Source organism: Mus pahari, chromosome 18 (assembly GCF_900095145.1).
Source record: "Mus pahari chromosome 18, PAHARI_EIJ_v1.1, whole genome shotgun sequence".
Taxonomy (NCBI): Eukaryota; Metazoa; Chordata; class Mammalia; order Rodentia; family Muridae; genus Mus; species Mus pahari.
This window is the reverse complement of record NC_034607.1, coordinates 18,347,071-18,371,563: the sequence shown is the minus strand read 5'-3', so window position 1 is coordinate 18,371,563 and position 24,493 is coordinate 18,347,071. Positions and strand designations below refer to the sequence as shown.

Genomic DNA, 24,493 nt, shown 5'->3' with positions numbered 1-24,493 from the left:
CCTGCTCTCCCAGCTCTGTTTTCTTTTCTATATGCCCATCTGGTTCTTGTTCTTTTCTTTTCTTTTCTTTTTTCTTTCTTTTTTTTTTTTGAACACTGCTTTATTATAAGCATTTACTATGGTTTCAATTTAATAATTGCCTATAATAAAGGGATGTAGTTCACAGATGCATTTGAAAATACATGTGTTAAGTTTGAAATATTTTCACTGGGTAACATGAAATTAGAGCTTGCTTAGGTCTTTCCTATGAATTTCCTTTAAAGTTTAGTTTTAAAAAAAACTTTTTTACATTGGAAGAAATCAGTTTTGAAAAAAATGCCTGTTAATAAGTGTTATATAACTTCCGTATGAATAAGTCTTTTTTAGAAGATATACTTAAAAACATACTAATATCTGTAATGCCACAAAATCTGCTCAGAGACGTCTTTTATACTTTTATACTGACGTTTCCAATCCCCAGTATAGTAGAAACTTGTAGTAGGAACTTGTAAGCTTTTCCTTAGTAAAAACAGACACAAAATCTCCACTGGAAACATCCTTTTAAAGAAATTGCTTACTTTAAAAACACGTCAGATGTTTCTCTAAGCTTTCACTGTATTTTCTGCTCTATAAATTTTAATAATTCGATAAAATATTATAATATTGAGTATGAAAGGCAAAAGGTTGTCTATTTTCCTTTATCATATCTAATTATTTTTTCTTATGAAATCTAGGCGACGTAGTTACAGGAAGCGATGCTCAGGTTTCTGTTCCTGTCCAGGCTCTAACTGACCTCCAAGGTACAGTTGCCACCTCCCTGTCTATCATCTGTCATCTATTCACCCATCTCCTCTCTCTCTCTCTCTCTCTCCCTCCCTCCCTCCCTCCCTCCCTCCTCTCTCATTTGTTGACATGTACTGCCCCACCCCATACTGGCCACTTACAGTGTCACAACTCTCTCCCAAACCCAGTTGCTGTCCCTACTCTCCATTCAGCACACTGGTCCACTACCATAGTTTGGCCACTAAGTGGCACTGTTGTGTAAAACAAAAGTTCCCTCTCAGGTCCTACTTTGGTGGCATCAGGCCCTGTTGTGGATTTTCTGTTCACAGTGAAAAATCTTTTTCTTTGCCAAATATGATTCAACCTATGTTTGAGGTCGTTTGCACCCGTTACGCTCTGTAGGGTGGCTAGCACAAGGAGGGACTTTTGTTACTGGATAAATTCTTTGTAACAATATTTGACAGATTTGTTTCCGTGCTGCTTTGACTACCCACATTACACCTTAAAAAAATGTCACCTCTCTTTTTCACAACCTGGTTTTGAAATATTTTAAGTATCACCTTCATATTAAAATTTTTGTCATACAATTTAACCAATGTACAATGTAACCACCATAAATGGTGAGTCATAACAGTTTACAGTCAAAAGCTAACATTTTAATATTACCCGTTAGTTTAGCCTACGAAGTAAAAGCTTATCCATTTTCAGTACTTCCCATGGGATTTTAATACATAAATATTTAAGATTACATCATTAATGTTTTTTCTTTGCACCTTTTAGGTGAAATACACCATAATGAGAATATTTAGGTTACACGTAAGTTTAGACTTCAAGATTCTTTCATTCAAATTCAAGCTAAAATGAGAATAATACAATAGTAATTAAACCTCATATCATGTTTGGCTTAATTTAAAATATTTATATACATATAATAAACTAATTCTATCTATATTAAAATACTCTCCATCATTTTTTTAATTGAGATTTTGTATTCAACACTAACTGTGAACCAAGCTTGCGTGCCTGCTGCAGGGCAGGCGGCTTTGCTGGTGCCAGGGTCCCCCAGTCCCCGCCTTCTTGGATGTCACTCTTGCTGCAGGCTCTAAGACAACTCAGTCAGAGCTGGCCGTTTGTCTGAATGTGTTTAGAATTCCCTTTGCCCCCACACTCTGACAGAGAGTTTGTCAGTCTGATGGAGAAGGTTACAGCCACCATGAGATAAACCTGGGGCAGAGGGAGCAGGAGATGACCTGCATCTCCTGAACTAGATAAGTCACTGTTTCCCTTGGCTCACTCACTATAGCTCCTGTTCATCTCAACTTTATTTTCTTTCTTTCTTTTTTTATTTATTTATTTTTTTTTAGGAAAGAAACCCACAAAAATATTATCCATAGGACATAACAGGGGCATAATACTATTTCTTCATCCTCTAACCTTCCTTCCAAGACATTTGCCAGCAGAGGCTTCTAAAAGATGCTTGACAAATAACTTCCGTTGTCCTGGAGTCCAAGGGGCACAGCCATTTGCTTTGTGTGTTGATAGGAAAAGGGAATGAAAAAAGGATAGACTATACCCAGACATGGTTGCGTCTGATCCCAGCAATGCCTTTTATGTATGTGACGTTAGCACAGAACACTTCTCTATGTATACATAGCCTATTCTAGGATCCACTCAATAAACAATATAGCCTGGATTTCAGGGCACCACGGCCATCTGCTTCATAGCTACTGTAGTACACTGGTCCATACAGCTCTAGAGCACTGCATAGCTTTTACCTACATCCTGAGAATACCTAGCCCTCAGTTGAGTGAGGGCTGCAAATTTACCCTAGCAGGCCATGCCAGTGCTGACATTCCTTCTGAAAACTCTTCAGCTCTAGGCAACACTGTTCTGGAAGAAAAGGTTTCCAGAAGATCTCTGCAGGGAACTTCATCCAACGACTGCTCTCTAAATGTTGGTGTTTCCACAATAACAAAAAAAAATATTATTAAGCTAGTTTACATAGTTAAGGAGGAAAATAAAAACATTATATACAGAGGTTTAATGCCACATCCAGGATTCAGAAATGTAATTTTTTTTTTTGGTATAGTTTTTAAGCTTGAACAAATCTGTTTGACTTATGTTAACACATACAAACACACACACACCACAGGTCCTTGAGCTAATGAGTTAATCTTCCTGAGTCTCAATCTTGTCTTCTATTGAGCTCTTCATTGAGTGGTTAGGATTGAATGGAATCAATCCATGATTGATCCAATCCATCAATTGGATAGTTACCAACAGCACGGTCCAGTTATATTCACAATGTCTGTATAATATCTTGTTCCTCTTTTTGACGACTTATTACTCAGGTAGGCAACCCTACACAGTGTGGGTACAGGAGAGGTAGGAGGAAGATGCACAGTGCCCCTCTCACACATTTGAGATCTAGAAACACAACATTTCTTAGTCTTATTATCATTTATTCATGGAAATCATTGATTGATACAAAATGGGATAGGTTGATATGCTTGTCCTTTGATAGTGTTATAATTTCTTTTAAATGGAACAAAGTCCCAATGGATTATACTGAAATTTACTTATATGTTACATATTCCTTATAAATGAATTAGATATATATGATTGTGCAATGCCCACCATGTGCCTTCTTTCTGAAAGTATCCAAGGCAACTAACATTTTACAAAATCCGATAGATATAACTGTTCACAACTCTTCTATTTTGGAAGAAAATAAGCTATAATAATCCACAAATACTAACGTGTTCTAAGGGTATAATAAAATTTAAATTATCCTATCTGGAATTTAGATTAACTATGATTTTGAACTATAATGTCAAGTATTGAGAGTTTAGAGAACAGAAGTAGAGTTAATAATCAAAAAAGAGCAATAAGGAAAATTTCCCAGAGCTAAAGGAATGTACAGGCATGGAGATTGAAAACAGTTAACAGGCAGAATGAAAATACAGCATGCCCATCCCTAGAGGCCCCTCAGGGTACTTGGAAGAACTTGCTTGAGGTAGAAACTGAAAGTTTCCAGAAAGGAAACAAGAAGGTTTGTGTAGAAGAGGGCTATCAAGCAATAAAATTTAACATGTGGGATTTTGTTGGTTATTTATTCATTTATTGTTTTACATGACAGTTGTTTTGAATTAGGATTAAATGAAATGGTAAATTAGACATTGGTACATGTAAGAATTCAGGCCTGCCAGCAGTTTCACTTTCCTCTTGTTAGTACAAAAAAACTACCTCAAGAGGAATAAGAGAAAGTTTACTCTGGATCCAGGCAGGAACAATCACAGCCTGGGAACACAGACTTAAGTTACCTCAAATTCCATGTTCCAGTGCATCCCTGGATACATCCAGTTTCATGGAGTTTTCATAGAAAGAGAACAAAGAAAACCATAACTCAAGGTGCTTTTCAAATACATTGGTGGAAACATTAAGTAGGTGGTTATGGTAAAGTGGAGAAATCTCAACTGTCAGCCTCAGACGCTGTCTGACCTTAAGTTTTGTTTAGTAGCAACTGGGTTTTAGGTTAATACATTCTAAGAGGCCTTCATCTGTTAGTCCAAGGATGGTGAGTCTGACACAGAGAATGGCTGTTTGTGAAGCTAAGGACACCCAAGATAAATTATAGCTAAGCTCTGCCCTTGCAACATTCCAGCCTCCCCACATCTGGTCCTGCAACATTACCACCTCTCCACATCATGAAGTTCTAATCAGTCAATCCACATTTGTAAACATGGTTTCTTTCCAGTCATGTTTACTCTCTCCATTCTCGAGTACCTCTTAAACATATATACTTAACCACTTAGAGAAGTAGGATTATTCTTCTAGATGAATTGATAAGGAGTGATAATGCCTTCTTCAGAAAATGCCAAATACCAACCTAAAAGATAAAATACTTAGAAGAAATGTAATTATTAACAAGTAAGATAGTAAAATAAATTATCTGTAAAGTTCAAAAGGTGGATCATCAAAAGAAGTGCAAGGAAAGTACGGGGTAAGATTAACCATACAGAAACCAGGTTGTGTCAGGGAAAACAAAACACAGTTCTGTAAAAGCACTGAAGCAGACTAGAGCGATGGCTCTGTGGCTAAGAGGATGTACTGCTCTTGCAGGGGACCCTTGTTTGACTCCCAGCACACACGTAAGGCAGGTCACAACTGCCTATGACTCTAGCACCAGGGGATCCAATGTCTCTGTCTTCTTGGGGCACCTTTATTCACGTGCACTACCAAGACAGGCGCACGCGCACTCTCAGACACACACACACACACACACACACACACTTAAAAATAAATCTTTTAAAACAGTGAAGTAATTCTATCTTCAATAAACCTGATCATGTATGAGTAAAAGAAAATCCTAGAATATAGAAAATAACAATTGTAGAACTAAAGATACAAAAGGTGAGTTGGACTGTTTGTTTAATTATAACAGTTAACTTTGTAAGTTGAAACTTTGGACAAAGTTTTCTCTGGATGACAAAGAATTACCCGATCTAGTGATTTAGAATCCCTCTGTACTGTCTGGTGATTGTATAGGTCAGAAGTCTGGCACAGTGGAAGAACTCCCTGGGGTCAGGCACTCAAGGGGAGTCTGTATCCTTATGCGTCTACAGTAGTGGTGAATTCAGCTCCTGTAACTGCGGGATAAAAAGGGCCCATTCTCTTGCCTGCTTCCAGCTTCTGAAAGATGTCTTATCTCTAGATCCTACTCTAGTTTTTTCAGTATACGAAGCACCAGGTCAAGGCCCACTTAAGGTCCTGCTTCTCACTTTCTTCAGATACAGTCAAGAAACGGTGAAGTCTCTGAGGTGCTCCTCTCCCTTCCTCATTTACTTTTAGGACTCATGGTTAGACTGCCCAGAAGTGACAGCCCAAAATATCCTATCCACGAAACCCTACCTTCTCAGACCTGCAGCATCTCTTGCCGTATTAGTTGCACATTCATAGCTCCTGGGAGTCAAGGAAGTAGACCTCATTCTGAGCGCCATAAGAATGGTGTGTTTTCCTGTTTAAGGACGAATATAACCCTCAGGCAGAAAGACAGAGTCTTAATAGAGGAACGAACAGAAAAATCAGAGTTATTGCCATAGTGCCTTTAAAAAGCCACTCCCTCAGCTGGGCATGCCTTTGATCCCAGCACTCGGTAGAAAGAAACAGGCAGCTAGCCTGGGCTACATAGTGAGTTCTAAAATAGCCAGGGTTGTTTCCCTGTCTGGAAAAAGCAACAACAACAATAAAAGAAAAAAGGTAACCCCCACAAAGGTCTCAAGAGGTAGGTGATCCAAACTTTGATGGTACACATAAATTCTATTATATAAATTTACCAAAGGTAGATCCTTTTTTTATTGTTTTATTTTGTGATAGGCTCTGAATAAAATGATTTGAGCTCTTAAATGTATCTTCTGTTTGATGGGCTTTTAAAGTATATTCAGTCAGGGTTGATCAAGCATCCCGATTGCACTTTATCTTCCAGCCTTTCCAAAGCCATAAAAGCTGCTGAAGTAGCAGAAGAGCAGTGAGCAAGTCATGAAGGAAAAAGGAAACTGAGCCTTCATAGTAAATGCATAAACTATGTCCCATACTCCTCTACAGTTAGGAAACATCTTCCTAAGCAGGGCATGAAGATGGAAACTGTACAAAAAAAAAAGAAACACACACACACACAACACCCATACTCGTCTAAGTGCCTCTCTCTCTCTCTCTCTCTCTCTCTCTCTCTCTCTCTCTCTCTCTCTCTCTCTTTCTCTCTCTCTCTTTCTCTCTCTTTCTAACAATTTCCAGAATTTTAGGAGAACATTTTTTAATCAGTTTTACAAGGCAAAATAAAGAGAAATAATTCACATAAAAGCTTCATATAGGGGGCTGGTGAGATGGCTCAGTGGGTAAGAGCACCCGACTGCTCTTCCAAAGGTCCGGAGTTCAAATCCCAGCAACCACATGGTGGCTCATAACCATCCGTAACAAGATCTGACGCCCTCTTCTGGAGTGTCTGAAGACAGCTACAGTGTACTTACATATAATAAATAAATAAATCTTTAAAAAAAAAAAAAAGCTTCATATAACATTTAAAAACACCTTAAAATATACTCAGCCTTAAGAGTTACCAAGAGACTTCAAAAAGGACAGTAAAGTCTACCCATCATGCTGTTAATCAGATAAATAGATATGAATAGGTAAATGTATATAACTCTATGTGATGACACATGTGTGCAAAATATGTCCAATCTCTGCAAAAATTGTAGGCATTAAAAACTCTCAGTGGCTTTTAAACTTTTAAAAGTCTAAAAGAAGACAATTTGGAATTGCTTATCTACATTTAAAATGTGCTCATAGTAGAACATGGTAGCATATGCTATAATTTCAGCACTTATCATATAAAGTGTATTTCTTTCAAATTATTAGTTTACGTTAGATGAATGTGTAGCGATATCTTTATAAAGGCCAAGGATCAGAAGAGAATAAGCTACACTCAATGTAGTTAAGACAGTCAGAAGGCTGTCTCTGAAAGAGCTTCCCCAGCAGACTGTACTGTATGAATGTGTTCAGAGAACTGCAGGAAGCCATGTGTAATAACTAAAAGAATAAAACGTGTCTTGTCATTGCTGCTTCAAACTCTTCTAGTTTGTAAGGTGGGCTTTATATGTAAGATAGGCAGACTTTCAAGACAAGCCCAGAAGCAAGCCACAGAGGAGAGCTTTTGGGACACTAAGACTTCTGAAAGAATTTCTCTGTAAATACAGCCCCACAACTTTTCCAGATCCCTGAAATTTAAGAAAAGTTTTATAAAAATCAGAAAAGCCTTTATTCAAGGAAAAAGGCTGACTCTCTTAACAGAGATCTTTGTAGCTGTGTAACTTGTAACATTCCACCCACCTCTATAGTAGCCTTAAAAACCAGAACCCTCAAAACTTTTACAAGAACAGAGCGAACGTGGAGGATTCTAAAAATCATGGTCCCACAAGTGAATTATCACTATTTAATCAGTCAGCAACTCTTCAGAAAGGCCCTATCTATATTCATGAGGCTTATCTTCATGTGACCATGTGCTTTATGGGAGACCATATCATAAGGTATCTGTGGAGAAGAGTTGCTTGAAATCCATAAACACTACAACTGCCCAGCTACAGTACCAATTAGAAAGAAATAGATGCTGGATGAGAGAGAGATTAATAAGAAGGTCAGAGGTCAAAATCCAAAAATGACTTAAATTTATGAATAGGATGTCAAGAGGGGCTCTCAAAAGTTCCAACATATTCTGGAAGGCCACAGGTGTGAGCAGCATTGTGTTTTTTTCCGGGAAAGGCTCAAGACATGTATGGTCTCTCAACTCTGGATGAACTTGGGCCTCTGCGTGATCAGGAATGAAGGCTACAACAGTTATAAACTGCCTGCTGGGATAGTCACAGTGCATCCTAACACCCACAGAACCCTGGCAAGGACTGAGTACAGACTCAATACATTTAAGAAAAGAAGATCGTGTCTATTTATAGACCACTTAAAGTAACCAAGAAAAGGCTTTATTGACCACACAAAATGGAGATGGCATTTAGAATTATTTTAATAAAGTCACCAATAAAACAGCAGATAGCAAGATAAGTGGATTCAGAAGGTAGAATTAATTGTATGGAGTCTGATTTCTAGAGTTGCTACTTTATATTGTATCTAATTGTCAACAGAAATTGTTAGGCATGCAGAACATAAAGCAGGAAAACATGGCTCATACCTGTGTAAAAGCAGTCAATGGATTGTCTGGGAGGAAATGTCCACATTAGACTTGCTAGAAAAGGACCTTACTACTATAAAGGTGTTCAGCCACTATAAGGACAAAATGGATGGAAAAGGTGTCTCACCAAAGAGAGAATGTCATAAATAAGTTAGTTTTGAAGAATCCGATATTTAGGAGTTGAAAAAAACAACAAGAGTGAAATTTTTACTTCTGAAGTTCAACATTAGATTTGTGCTGACAGAATACAGACTCTGACCTTTTGAATATGTGTCAATTGAAAGTATCCGCTTGGAGGATGAGAAGACAAAGTGAATGAATGAATGGAGTCAAAACCATGCAGGGCACCATTAGTAATAACAGTGTACACACAGAGGGAGCCAGAACAGAAGGGAGAGAGTGAAAGGCAGAGTGAAATGACAGAAATATCCCATTGTTTTATGTAAAGCACTCATCTGTACATCAAAACAGGTCAGGTAACTACAGGTAGTTAACTCAGAGTTTAACAGACACTTCGTAGCCAACTATCAATAGCGGTGAGATACAGTTCAGGTGAAAGAGTTCTTGTCTTTCTGCACAAAGTTTTTCATTTGATCCCAGCACCAAATAACTCTTGCCATGGTGCTTGGAGTGGTTTTTGTATGCTGGTCCCAGGGAGTGGCACTATTAGAAAGTGTGGCCTTGTTGGAGTAGGTGTGTCACTGTGGGTGTGGGCTTTAAGACCCTCATCCTAGCTGCCTGGAAATCAGTATTCTGCTATCTTCCTTGAGGTGAAGGTGTAGAACTCTCCGCTCCTCCTGCACCACGCCTGCCTGGACACCGCCATGCTCCTACCTTGATGATAATGGACTGAACCTCTGAGCCTGCAAGCCAGCCCCAGTGAAATGTCCTTGTAAGAGTTACCTTGGTCATGGAGTCTGTTCACAGCAAGCAGTAAAACCCTAACAGCAGCTGTTACCAGGGACTGAGGTATAGCTTTGATGGGCCTGACCATATTTTTGTTTGGAAAAATGTGGATTTGTGGGCTTTGGATTTGGAAAGCCATGATTTGTTTTAAGTGGTGCTTAATGAGCCACCCTTGTAGGAATATGGACGACTTTGTTGCTATAAGTGATTTGAACTGTGCAGACCTGGCCCAAGAGGTTTCGGTGAAAAAGAACTTCAGTGTGTAGCCTAGAGACTATTTTTGTAATATTTTAGTGAAGAATGTAGCTGCTTTTGCCCTTGTCTGAAGAGTCTGCCGGAGACTAAAGTGAAGAGACTTAGATTAATTTCATTGAGAAAGGAAGTCTGAGAAATGCCCCTCATAGACTTTGTTCTCTGGTTAAGTCTCATAAAGAGCATTTGAAACAAGAGTAGCAAGCTGAGAACAAAAATATATGGTTCAGGTATTACAGGGACTCCAGGAAGTGAAATGGAGCTGGATCCTGTGTTCAAGGATATTAAATTGAATTAAGGGAGTGGTGACCTTGGGTCAAGTTCCCACTGAGCAAGGTTTAGGTCCAGGTTTGGCAGAATAGGCCTTTAATCCCAGGGAACAAAGGCAAGCAGATCTGACTTCAAGGACAGCCTTGAACAGAGCTAGGTGAAGAAGAGCTTAAACCTAGGCATGGTAGTGCATGCCTTTTATCCCAGCATTTCAGGAGGAAGAGCCATGCAGATCTCTGAGTTCAAGGCCATTCTACAGAGCAAGTTCCAGGACAGCCAAGTTTAGACAGTAAAGGAGTTAGAAAACAAAGCTGGTGATAATCTAATAGATCAAGGGGCCATGTTTTGCCCCATCAAGCAGCAGAACTTGGCGTCTTTGGTTCTATGGCTCTGGCTTTAGAGTCAAGAATAGTAGGGACTGCTGGAACAATTGATACTGATTAGCTGGGGCTAAGAAATTAGCAGTGATTAAGAAGAGACCAGGCTGGGTGTGGTGGCGCACACCTTTGATACTAGCACTTGGGAGACAGAGGCAGGAGAATTTTTGAGTTCGAGGCCAGCCTGGTCTACAGAGTGAGTTCCAGTACAGTCAGGGCTACACAGAGAAACTCTGTCTCAAAAAGAGAGAGAGAGAGAGAGAGAGAGAGAGAGAGAGAGAGAGAGAGAGAGAGAGACCAACATCACTGAGGTGAAATCTTTTGGGAAATGTTTTCTGAGAGCACAAAAAAAGCTAGAGATAGCCAAGGTTGTACCTCATGCTGCAGCTGTATTTGGTAATATGCAAGAATCACCCAGGTGGTACTGGTTTTGAAGGCATGAAGAGGTCATGAAGAGCAGCTGGGGCTTAGCACTGTGAAAGGCCATGGAAAGCCATTGGTGAAATTACAGTCTCAGTTGCAGGTGGTGGCCCAGGACTGAAGGGGTCATGCAAAGGGGGTCATGCAAAGGAGTTGAAACTGGGCACCATGAAGAGAGCTTATGACAGGCTATTGGTGAAGTCTAGTTGCAGCAGGAGACCCCAGTGTATTGATGATCCCAGTGAGATGATCACCAAGAACAGCAGCAACAGTGGAGTGGATCAACCTGAGCTTAGAGTGCTACAAAGGTTAGAGTTGGAGAAGTGACATCAGCCCTTTGGAGGGTCCCAGAAGATCATGTGTGGAACCCAAAAAGCTGTAACACTGAAGTTGCCTTGGAGACTCCAAGATTTTCAAGATACCAGAGCCATAGGATATCTGCTGAGGAAAACTGCTAACACGGAATGGAACCAGCCCCAGAGAAAGGAGTCTGTTACATTCAACAAAGATGAAAAAGGAGTTGGAGATCTGAAGACCACTTTGACATCAGGCATGGAGATGCAGATTTGGAGTTTGCTCAGCTGGTTTCCTGGTACTTAAAAACACTGAATTGCACATGTTAAAATGAAAAATGCATATGTTATGATATAGGAACATATGTCATAACATATAAACAGAATTATTATTTCTTAGAAGGTAGCTTTCACATTTAGTCTGATACACTATGGATGTGTCTAGATGTTGGTTATGATTTTTAAAATAAAATTAATGGATGGTTCCCTGAATCTTTTCCCTTCCAGATAGATCTCATCTATGGGGTTTTGCCATAAACAAATAACCCAGTGAAATTAAGGCCTAAAGTCCTGAAGTGGATAGGAGACGAGGAAGTAAAAAGGAGGGAAGGCCAGGGTGAGGTAGGGCAAAATGTTCCTGTTTTGGCCTAAAGTCAGAGCAAGATGCTTCTAGGGCTAAGGGAGCCTGTTTTCTCTGCCCTTTTCTAGCTCAGAGGACCTTGTACTGAACTTGAAATTGTTGTAACCCCCAAATTACTGATACTAGAGACACTTCGGTGTTGTGTACAGACAGTTTGCCTCTGCGTTCCCCTGCACACATACCCCCACACCCACACCATCCTTCCTCCCCTCCAACCCCCCACCGAAAGCACAATGATATGCAGTAAGCAGACAGCTGGTTTCTGTGCTGAGTCCTCCTTCCACATCCCCTCCCCCTCCTCTAGCCTTAGAATGGCACTGCCTCTGTATCTCCAAAAACCAACACCCAACACTCCTCCTAATAACTCTCCAGGTGCCTGTCCTTGAGATCTTAGAGAAATAACAAGCTCAAGGGAGACCATGGAAAAAGTAGAAGGTAAACAGAGGTCAGGTCACAGACAGTTACAACTGGCCACGAAATTAGTCCCTGAACAGACACCCACTAACCCCCCTCCTGCTTCAGTACTGTTCTGCCCTCTACTCCCCTTCTCTGTGAATATTCACACTATTCCTATGTATATAAACCCAATGTTTTCTGGACTCAGGGTCGAGATTGGCAGCATTCACACAGTGAGTGCTAGGTGGGGGAACCAAGTTTGTACTTGAAAATAAAAGACTAATTCGAGTTGCAGCGGACTTTGCAATTCTTGGGCTTGTCTGGGTTTCCCGTGAACTCAGGGCACAACAAAATTACAGTATTGCTCATTACAGACTCAGTTGTTGAGGTGGAATTAGAAACGAAAAAAAAAGCTTATGGGGAAAACCATTATGCAAAAGGACAAGGATTGGGCAAAGGGGGTGGTGGTGTCAAAGCAGAACACAGACCGACAGAAGTTTCCTGTGAGGGGACCTCTGGGTGGAAGTGGGGAGTTTCTGCTGCCATGCACCCTATGGGAACCACCTCAGGAAGAGCACGCATTCCATTTAAACACTGAGCAGATCACAAATAATCTGGGGAGGGGGAGCATCGTTCCTCCTCTTGGCTTGCCATTCACCCCTTGCCTCCAGGTGACACCCACTGTGTTTCCCTGGTATCTGATATGAAGGAAGCTGCAGAGGAAACCGGCTATTCTAAGGTCAGGGACAGAAGACTCAGGTAGATAACTGCTAGTCCAACTATAAGTCAGTAGTACCTTTTATACCTAGTCATCCAGGAGAGAAGATGTCCATATGGAGGCTGAGCACCCCTGATGCCATCACTCTAGTCAGGGCACAGACCTATGTATGAATCAGCACTTTAACGCACTTCAAGATTCTATGGTAGGCTTGAGGTTGCCATATAGCTCTCCCACAGTTATGGAAAAAAAGAAGCACTTTGAAAACTTTTGCTGAAAAAATTACAGTTTTGCATCGTATTCTGCATCCTCGGTTAAGGAATCCTCTAACTGCTGAAAGAAATTTCAGCTACTTAAAATTAAGCCTTCATCACGGAAAATTAGAATCTCATTAGGCTTTCTTTTAAAACATGCCCGGACTATGCAGGATACATTACATATAGAAAACTATGCTGGCACTTCATTGTTTTAAAAAATAGCACCTTTATGTTAACATTGAGAAAGTGACTTCATAGCTTATCGTGATTTATTAAAGTGAGTTATAGTCAGTGACTTAGTGATGGTCTGGTGTTTAATTATTGCCGTTTAATTTTCTTACAGGGCAAAGTTCGAAAACCGTCAGTTCATCTCCAAGCATCGAGAGTTTACCTGGCGGAAGGGAGTCCACTGGCTCTCCACCTTCATCCGCTACTAAAAAGGATTCCTTTTTCAGCAACATCGCACGTTCCCGTTCACACAGCAAAACCATGGGCAGAAAAGAATCTGTAAGTGTCTAACGACAGCTTGTTTTCAGTCTCTCATTTTTCCCTCGAGGAGGACACCTCTTACACCCAGTTTTGTAAAACTCATGAAGATTTTACAGACTAGAACACACTATTTTTTTCAAAAGTATGTCAGTGTTATCATTATCATTTAGCAATTTTTTAAGGCCTTGATCTTTGTTACCTGGGGAAAACAGAAACATCTGTTCAAAATACGTGGAATATTTTCCAAGTCCTTCATGTACCTTTTATTAAAGTTGCCATATTTGAAGACAGAGCCCAGCCTTGGTCATCATAGCTCTGTTGTGCAGGAGGCAGACCTGAGCTAGAGTTAGAGCTAGAGGCTCACTACTGAATCACACCTACAAAGAAAAGGAAGCACTACGTGGGGACAGGAAGGCTCCTTCTGTCCTAGCCATCTTCCCCAGTTGTGCAGTTCCATGTCACCATCCTTTAAACGTTTTAAGTACATGTTGTTGATGAGAGACCATGACACTTGAAAAACAATACAAGATAATCTTTGCTTTTTAAAGTAGTATTAAACCTGAAAACTACAACAGTTCTATTATGGTGAGGGTTTTTTTGTTTTTTCGTTGTTTGGTTGATGTATTCATTTTTATTTTACGTGTTTGAGGTTTTGCTTGCATTGCATGTATGATCACTATATATGTGCCTGGTTCCCTCAGGTGCCTGTCAGGTGCCCTGGAACTAGAGTCACGGATGATCTTAGGCCACTATGTAGACACTGGGAACAGAGCCCGGCTCCTCTGTAAGAGCAAAAGCCAGTGCTCTTAACCACTGAGCCACTACTCAGCCCCTCAACTGTAGTATTTTCAATAATCCTTGAGATTATGTAAAGTGTATAGACTACCTTAATAATCGAGTCTTAATCTGAATTTTTAATTTTTTACTTATGAGGTTGTAATATACTTGCATCATTCCCCCATTCCATTTCTCCCCTCCAAACCATCCTAGGTACCCACCCTTGCTCTCTTAAGTTCATGGCCTGGTTTTTCATAACAGTTGCTGTCTTAGTGTTTCGTTGCTGTGAAGAGACACCATGACCACAGAAACTTTGTAAAGGAGAACATTTAGCTGGGGCTGGTTCACAGTTCAGAGGTTCAGTCCATAATGTCCTGGCAGGAAGCCTGGCACGTAGGGCTAGGTTTCTTTCCTCTGCCTAACAGAAAACTGGAACTTTAGTTCTCTGAAAAGTGTAAAGTAATGTCTCTAGACCGAGAGAGGTCAGACACTGTCCATGTGGGACTCTGCTGTGGACAGGGGATGATACTTCTGTTGAAATACTAACTGGAGGAGCTCCCACCCCATCCTCCTCCACTCGCTGCCCAGTGTGTGAGCATGTACACACACACCACAAATGTTGTCCTTAGGAGTTCTCCAAGGAGGCAACCAGGTGCTAAGACAGTAGGCCCAGCTGTCAAAAGGCACCATCCAAACACAATGCTTTCTTGTAGCTCTTCTGTGGTCAGTACAGCCAAGAATCATGCAGTGTGGTAATAAAAGACAAAATAGGAACAGGCAACTAAAAGAAAATATGAAAATATGTATGTGTATACATCCACCCAGCAGTATCCATGAAGAATTGAATCTAGGATGTACTCCTGGTACTGAAGTCTGTAAATGTCCAAACCCCTAGATAGAGTCAGATAGTGTTGGGGTATGCACACTTTCATATATATATATATATATATATATATATATATATATATATCAAATCATGTCTATATCATCGTGAATGCTATGTAAATTGAATGCTGTTGAAGAAGTAGTAAGCTAAAAGTCCATACATGTTCAGTACATACACTTTTTTAAATACTTTCGAGTGACAGTTGATCGAATCCATAAATACAGAACCTGGAGCTGTGGAAGGCTGACGGTGATTCTTACAGAACACAAACATGAGGGCAGCTACTAGAAATAAAATGTAAAAATACAGTATCCAAACTTTAAAACTTAGCAGAGGAATTGGAAAATGAAACTGAGGAAAATCCCCCAGAAAATAAAAATGTGAAATGAGATTGAAGTAGAAGATAAGAAAAAGAATAGAATAGGGACTCCAGGTGATTGAAAGTCTAAAAATGTGTATCCAGAAAGAACACCAACAATAAAGGGGAGGGGTTAACTGTAAATATAGTTCAAAGGGCTTGGAAGGTGCCTCAATAGGTAAGGTGCTTGTCCTGAAACCATGACAACATGAGACCCATCCCCAGAGTCAAACAGGATGCCCTTGAGGGCCAAACAAACCAGCAAGAGCCCTCATCTCAAAAAACACAGAAGGAGCACATGACACCCTGGGTTGTCCTATGGCTATACATGCATCCAATTCAAGGTGTGTTTCTGCTATTTTAAATGTGAATCATATGACTGAATTTCCTACACACACAAAGAAACACTTTTTACATTTATATTCAGAATTTTAAAACTTCACAAAAGAGAACACAAGAAATCTTAGAGACTTAAGGTGCTGAGTGAAAAGAAAGATTTCTAACCAAAGGTCAAGAACCAGAATGCCACAGATTTATCTATAGCAATACCAAAAGCCACACAGTAGACCATTACCTTGAGTGTTCTGGAATGAATTCATGTCCCACCCAGCTAAACTACTATTATGGTTTAAGTCTGAAATGTCCCTTAATGGTACAGATCTTGAAGGCTTGAGGAGAGATTATTTGATCAGGAGGGTGCTAACTTCATCTGTGGATCAATCCTTATGTGTTTATAGCTGAATGGACTAGTAGGAAATGGGACTTGGTTGTAAGAAAGAAATCAATGGGCATGCAGCTTAGAAGGATATATCGTGATCCCAGTCCCTGTTTCTCATACTCTCAGTGTTTCCAACTACCAAGTGTATATAAGTTTATAAAGTAAGCCTATTAGCTGTTAATCTAGACCAACTTATGCTGTAACTATTGAGCAAGTAGCATGTGCCAATGATACATGTCCTCAGACAAAGAGGAGCAAACTGGCAGTGGCCAGGAGAGCTAATTGTCATTCTTCCATCTGGGGAATCAGTAAAGAATACCCTGTAGAAGCAAATGCGACTTAAGCAACCTAAGCTAGAGATCAAAGTTGGAGCACAGGCGCGAAAGCATGGACTCTTGTTGCTTCTAAAATGCAGAAAGTAGAAAGTGGGGCTGTGAGAACTGCTTCTCACACAAGCCTGTAGCACCTCCTGACTTCTCAAGGCCTACATATGTAGAATACGCTGCCATAATGAAGTAGGATATGTGTGTGTTTGAAGAACTAGAATATGAAAATGATAAATGAGAAAAGCATATAGAGATCTGTTTCATTTCTGTTATATTTGGTGGCATCTGGTTTGGTCTATGATGCTAGTTAATTACTTCTGAAGATAATCGTATAACATAAAATTGGGGGGTTGAACCATTGGAGAAATATGTTAAGTCTAATTCCCCACATAGATATACTATAAAGTGTATATACTACACATAAGGTACATAGCCATGGCAATAGCAGTTATCGGTCAAAAGTTATTATATCCCAACTTGAGAAGAAGTGGCTAGTCTTCAAGAGAGAAGACTCTTGCTCTTCCAATCCAGCAGTTTTAGTATTTTAGAAAATAATGGTATAGTCAGTGGTTCCCACCACAGGATTACATCCATGTCCCCTGGGACCTGTCAGCTGAATGACTGGTTCTGTACAGTATATTGAAAGTATGGATGACTGATAGGTATGGCCACTGCAAAATCATACATGTCTCATTGGCATGTCTCAATGAACTACAAGGTCTACCAGTCAAGCTAGGAAGTGTAAACTTGAATTATAAGTGAGGTGTAAGATTTTATTGATTAACCTTTGGAGATTGATGGTTATTAAAGGAAAACAGTACATAATTAGAAGATGTACAGGCCCATAACTAGAAATCTTGCTCCCCTGGGAGCTCCAAGTCATAGTACCTACCATCACTGTGCCCACCTTAATTTCGTTTCCAGCCTCATTTTGTTACAAGGATATTCCATGACTTCAAAAAGCTCCAAATAGTTTTCCTTTAATTCATTCTTATTAGTTCCTTATGCAAGTAAGTGGCATGAGTTAAAGCAATAACAAACCTTACTTTGAGTACTGTTCTTTAGACTGTGTAGTGCCTTTCAGATTGCAAGACTCCATTTGAAGTGGCCTCGCACAAAGAGATTGTTATCAGTTAGAAAAAGGTTAAATAAGCAGAAGACAGACATCCAAAGACGAACTCACCATAGCAAACAGTGTGGCAAAATCTGCTTCAATGTTGTTTTGAAAGGTGCTTTTAAAATTGGCCCATGTATTTCATATTCTGGACATGCATAGCATGTGTCATCTAAAGCCTTCCTGTGTTCCACAGGCTGGTAGGCCATGGTGCAAACAAAGGGAGGCAAAACTGAGCTACACCTTTAAAGAGGTAAAGTTGTAAAAGGCATAACTTTAGGGGTGTTAGACACTATTCTTAAAAGGAAAATCATAACAAGGGACATTTACTAGAACGTGGAAGCAGCACAATGTTTTTAATTTTTTTTTTATTATCAGTAGTACCTACTGTGGTGCCAGGTGTGCTGATGTCTGCATCCTGACACCCCAGAGGCAGAAGCAGAACATGCCAGTCTGGGCTACAAAAAAAGAAAAACGTCACCATGGTTTTGATTTGTATTTTAAAGAGAAATTTCCTTCTCCTTTTCCTAAATAGCTAGAAAAGAAGGTTTACCTCATTAAATTGAGATTTTAAGTTCTGATTTTTTTTTCCTTATTTTACATTCTGATACCTAGTTTTTAGTTCTAGAAATCTTTCTTTTGGCCATGTGTTTGACTGTTAACTGAGCTGTGCTTGTTTAGCCATGATCTACTATCATTATCACCTGTTCCCAAGAGATTTTGCTAAGATTTAAGGATAGAAAAAATAATAAGGGAAAATGCTAAAACTGATATATTAGCCAGGAGCAACTTTTAAACTCCTAGTGAATTACAAGGTATTTTGTCTTGCTTTGTGATGATTGCATACCAACCTCCAATAATCTAAGTGTGTCTGTGATTCAGGGTCCTCTACAAAGCATATGAAACCAAAATGTCTGCACTACACAGAGTGGATGACTAGGTCCCCGACATGGGAGAGTATAGGGCAGCTGCCAGGAGTGCTCAACCCAGGTGGTGAGGATCCTCTTAGTGCACTTTGGTAGCTTAAACATGATCATATTAATAGAATTTAATATTCATCCACGTAATCTTAGTCATGACACAGTGACAGTGGTACCAGGTAAATGAAAAAAGATTAAAAGAAGATTCTTAACTTCCTCTGGAAGTATAGCCAGCTTGAACATTGCTTACTCCATATTCTAGAATTGAAATTATGAACATTTTATCTATATAAGTATACTGGCTGGTTTTGTGTGTTAACTTGACACAAGCTGGAGTTATCACAGAGAAAGGAGCTTCAGTTGGGGAAATGCCTCCATGAGACCCAGCTGTAAGGCATTTTCTCAATTAGTGGTCAAGGGGGGAGATCCCCTTGTGGGTGGGGCCATCTCTGGGCTGGTAGTCTTGGTTCTATAAGAGAGCAGGCTGAGCAAGCCAGGGGAAGCAAGTCAGTAAAGAACATCCCTCCATGGCCTCTGCATCAGCTCCTGCTTTCTGACCTGCTTGACTTCCAGTCCTGACATCCTTTAGTGATCAACAGCAATGTGGACAGTGTAAGCTGAATAAACCCTTTCCTCCCCAACTTGTTTCTTGGTCATGATGTTTTGTCTAGGAATAGAAACCCTCACTAAGACAATAAAGAATGTTTAAAAATTGTCCTATAGTGAATTTTTGTGGTAAAGTGGAATGGTAAGTAAATAAAAATATCTCATCAATACAAGAGACATTAAACGCTGTAGTAACAGCCATGCCCTCCCGTGGGAGCTCCCCAGCAGGCTTTCTTTCTCCTCCTGTTGGCCAAAATTAAACTCTGTGCTCACCCCCTCCTCTAGTCACTGTTAAAATGGAAGTTTAACATGAAGAGCTCTTAACTATGATGAGGCTGTGAGGGGAAGGTGGCCAACAACTTGCTGGACAGCTGCTTTCCAGAATGACTGATCCTGTCCTTCTCTGAAGCATTTAAATTAAAAGAAATTTTTTGTTTGAATAAGTCAGCTCTGAGGGTTCTGTTTTCAGGCTTTGAGGTGTGTTGGTGACTTAGAAGAGAAAGTGAACAGAGTGGCTCTCCTGAAGCACCAGTATATTTTCCTACTTAATGTAGTTTATGGACATAAATAGATACAAATTAACTTAGAGGCCACAACTGGTTTTTAGCTTTTTAGAAGACTTACTTAGGAATTTTAATCTAATTTCAAGTTAATTCGTATATTTGTGGCATGACATTAAATTAGTTGTTTGAACTTTGTTCATAGTCTTTCTGCCAGTGAGTCAGCTAAGGTCTGAGAGAATAGACTTAGACTCGTGTGTGTGAATTCTGTCTTTGGATTCTTTCCATTCATGTAATTCCACCACAGAGGCATGGGGTGGCAGAAGGAGCGTTATCACAAGCTGTCTGCACAGTGCAGAGTGTGTTATCTTGAGTTTGCTTTTCTAAGTGGGATTTCAAATCTGCCTTTTAACTTCTTACTGCCTCGATAAATGTATTTAATCCCAACACACAGACAGAGAGAGAGAGAGAGACAGACAGACAGACAGACAGACAGACAGACAGACTGACTGACTGACTCATAGGAAATGTATTGCTGTACCTTAACTGTTAAATTACTTGGGCAGGATGCTACCCTTAGGGACAAGTAAAATGATCATCCCCTCCTGGTTGAGCTTCTTCCTCTGTCATCTCTCTTCATCTCCATCAACTCTGGAGGATGCAGAAATGCCAGATTGTACCCACAGTGAATGCTGCCTGGAGGCATAGACACAAGTTGAGGAGAGCTGAAGTCAAACTGGATTTGCAATGCCTGGCCAGCGATTCCTATAGGTTTGAATAATGCTAGATTAAATGTGTCATCGATAACATTTGCTTACTTCCAGTAGCCTTTCTGGAAACTTAATATTTATGTGTTATTTCAAAGCTACACTGAACTGTAGTATTTGTTCCCTAAAATCCACATGTGTCAGATAAAGAAGGAGATGAGAGCTCTCAGCTACTCTGTGCAGATGAAAGTCGGCCAAGGCCAAAAGTCATATTCTGGAGACTGCAATGCTGTCTCCCCATTTTCCCTTAGCATCTAACTGTGATTTTAAAAACAATCAAAAAACTGTCCTTAGCATCTAAGTGTTTATGTTTAACTTTTCCAGGAAGTTACATTAACCTACAGGGCTTTCTTCCAGAAAGAATGAAAGCGCTGATCTCATGAGAGGCTCCCCAGGCCTAGTAACAGTAGGGCAGGTCTGGACGGAACCTTCGCAGCTGTTTCACCTAACTGAGCTGAGTTCCTATCCACGCTCCTGCTCCAGAGTTTGAAGGTGCCTACTAAGGTGAATTCTATTCTCCCTCCTCTTAGCTGTCTGCTCCATGGTGCTCAGGTCAAAACTGTATACAGTCCCAAGTGTCACAGCAGCACGGCAGAAAGGGCGGGCAGCAGCCCGTGCTCTGCTCGATGAGCCACAAACCCAGCATATCCTGGGAGCTACACTGGCCTGAAGGGAGAATAGTTCCTCATACCATTCCTCCAACCCCCATGTCCACAAGAGGATGTCCCCACCCACACCCACCAGGCCTCCCCACTCCTGGGGCGTCAAGTCTCTGGAGGGTTAGGCACATCTTCTCTCACCGAGGCCAGACCAGGCAGTCCTCTGCTGTATACGTGTCAGGGGCCTCGGACCAGCCAGTGTATGCTGCCTGATTAGTGGCTTCATGTCTGAAAGATCTCAGAGGTCAGGGTTAGTTGAGATTTCTGGTTTTCCTATGAGCTCACCCTACAAGGTGGAGGGTCTCATAAAGCCTACCCCCACAGCCCACACACTTATTCCAACAAGGCCACACCTCCTAATAGTGCCACTTCCCATAGTCCAAGCATATACTAACCAACACAGTGCCGTTCTCAGTCAAACCACCTCTCATATGCAGGACCCTGAGCTCCTTTGAAAAGGAAATTAGACAGGCATACCATGTTTTTCGCTCAACAAAATGAGGACATCTACTTTTGCCTATAATTAAGACTTAAATTTCACAAGTAGTCTAATTAGAAAACATTTAAATGCTGGACCTTGCATTTTATTGAAGATACTGTTCTTATTTAGGATGTTGTAAGCTACATATGAGAGAAACTCTGACCCGTTCCAGTATCTACAAAAGTTATTAGTTGTAAATGAGTGGGAAGGAATTCTTATTCATGGGTGGACATTAGAAGTATCTGGAAAGCATCCTTAGAGCAGCACAGTTGGCAGTGTCTTCGGGGATCCACACTTCCTCCGTACCATGCTTAAGATAGGCTCTGCCTGGGTTCAAAGCACAGTAACCACGGCATGTAAAGACACCATATCCAGAGAAGAAGGATGTGCTCCTGGGCATCCTCCTAAGATACTGTTGCATCACATAGACTCTCCAGTTAAGTTTGGAGTGATCACTGAGTGCGTTTGTTTGTTCATTTGTTTGAATAAGTATCAGGCAATATGTGAAATATGCTAAAAATATTCTTTATCTGAAATTCAACTTTAAGTGTTCTGTTTCTTATTGTTAGTGGTTTAGCTTGGGGTTGACTTGGCTTGGCTTGGCTTGGGTTTGGTTTGGCTTGGCTTGACTTGGGTTGGGTTGGGTTGGGTTGGGTTTGGTTTGGTTTCCCCAGTGTGTCACAAGTTAGAGTGATTTGAGAAGAGGAAACTTCAACTGAGAAAATGCCCCAACCAGATTGGCCTGTGGGCAAATCTAGTGGGAAGTGTCTTATTACTGATGGATGTGGGAGGCCCAGTTTACTGTAGACAGTGACGCTCATGGGCTGGTAGTCCTGAATTTTGTAAGGAACTTGGCTAAATAAGGCATGAGTGACCAACCAGCAAGCAGCACTCATCCAGTCTGCTTCCCTTCCTGCCTTTAAGTTCCTGCCTTGACTTTATGCCTGACTTCTCTCAGCAATAGACTGTTACCTGGAAGTGTGTGGCGTGAAAGAAACTGTCCTCCCCGCACTGCTTTTGGTAGGGGTAATTATCACAACAGAAACCTTGAGACAGTGTTCTTGTTCCCAAATACTGTGACCTCTGAAAATGACAAAATCATTTTTAGAACTCCCCAGGACCTAAATTCCTAGCAGAGGCTCTGCCATTCCCTCTACAATGAAGACTTCTTGCAAATACCCTAATTTTGCAGAAAATAATATAAGCTTGGTTGTAAGGGATGTATTCTGATAAACAACTATCTTCACATTTGACTCTTAAACTTACATTCAATCTAGAAGTTTAGGAAATTGCATCACTATATGTAGGTTTCGATTTTGAGTTCAACTTATTAATATTACTTGATTAAACTAAATGTTTTTATTGCCATTCCATTTTACATTTTTTCATTGCTAGATATTTTTCATATTGACTACATAGCAGTGCTATAATCATACTTGTTGAGATGCTTGCAGTATGCATTTCACTTTGCTAGATAGAGAAGTAATGGGTAGTTAGACAAAGATGAAGAACAGAAATAGAGCTAATTAATCTTATAGCTACTCAGCACAGCCTTGAGGCAGAACAAGAAGGGCCTCAAATGCCAAACACTTTGAAATTATCCACATTTCCAGATTGTTGTCCCTTGCCTTTCAGAATTACCTGTGTGGATGCTTGTTCTGCAATATGATGACCCATGTTTGCAAGTGCTTGCAGGCCAGCCTCTGAGAAAACTCAAAATATGTTCTCTTTCTTTAGATACTTTAGAAATATTGCTGTAATAGAGTTCTACTTTTTTTGTCCTTTTTTTCTTTTTTCTTTTTTTTTTTTGAAATTTTACCTTTTTTAGTTTATTTTATTGGATACTTTATTTACATTTCAAATGTTATTCCCTTTCCCATTTCCCCTCCGGAAACTCCTTATCCCATCCTCCCTCCCTCTGCTTCTGTGAGGGTACCTCCCCACTCCCGCCTCCCCACCCTGACATTCCCCTACACTGGGGCATGGAGCCTTCCCAGGACCAAGGGCCTCTTCTCCCACTGATGTCCGACAAGGTCAGCCCCTGCTACATGTGTGGCTGGAGCCATGTGACGTGACCGTACAACCCTCCCTACTTTCCCCTCTGTGATACAGCACAGCTTAATTTATTGGATTGCTAACAAGGAGTGATTTACAAATAAAACTGTTAAATATGAAGTATAGTGATTTTAAATCACATTTCTCACATGGGTTTTATGGTAAGCCTTGTATTGTTAAATAGAGTCTAAGCAAGTTTCTTGGGGTATCACCTGTCATAACATATCTGCTTTGATGCCTTCTTATCGCCATCTTAAATTTCTTTTGTAACTATTCAACACTTCACAGTGAGTTTCATGTTATACAACCCGTCTTCTCTAGAGGAGGCACGTCTTCCTTGAGAGTTAGCAATCGAATTTGTTGCTGTACACAAACAGAATAATACAATTTTTTATTAGATACTTTCTTTATTTACATTTCAAATGTTAACCCCTTTCCTAGTTTCCACGCCGAAAATCCCCTATCCCCTCCCCCATCCTCCTGCTCCCCAACCCACCCACTCCCATTCCTGGTCCTGGTTTTCCCCTACACTGGGGCACAGAGCCTTCACAGGACCAAGGGCCTCTCCTCCCATTGATAACCGACTAGGCCATCCTCTGCTACATATATAGCTAGAGCCACAAGTTCCACCATGTGTTTTCTTTGATTGGTGGTATAGTTCCAAGGAGCTCTGGGGGTACTGCTTAGTTCATATTGATGTTCCTCCTATGGGGCTTCAGACCCCTTCAGCTCCCTGGGTACTTTCTCTAGGTCCTTCATTGGGGAACTTGTGTTCCATCCAATGGATGATGTGAGCATCCACTTCTGGATT

General features: G+C 40.5%; 1 protein-coding gene across 4 annotated transcripts in view; it reads left to right on the top strand.

Moving 5' to 3' along the window:
* The window catches only part of Tbc1d5 (TBC1 domain family member 5), a 429,267-nt gene that overhangs the window by 366,059 nt on the left and 38,715 nt on the right, over positions 1–24,493 (top strand). For 3 of the 4 annotated variants that reach the window (XM_021217924.2, XM_029531230.1, XM_029531231.1), the window contains 2 exons: positions 714–779; positions 13,370–13,533. In XM_021217924.2, coding sequence (XP_021073583.1) covers positions 714–779; positions 13,370–13,533 — 230 coding nt within the window. The remainder of the gene's footprint in view (positions 1–713; positions 780–13,369; positions 13,534–24,493) is intronic. The other variant, XM_021217926.2, reaches the window with a different exon arrangement.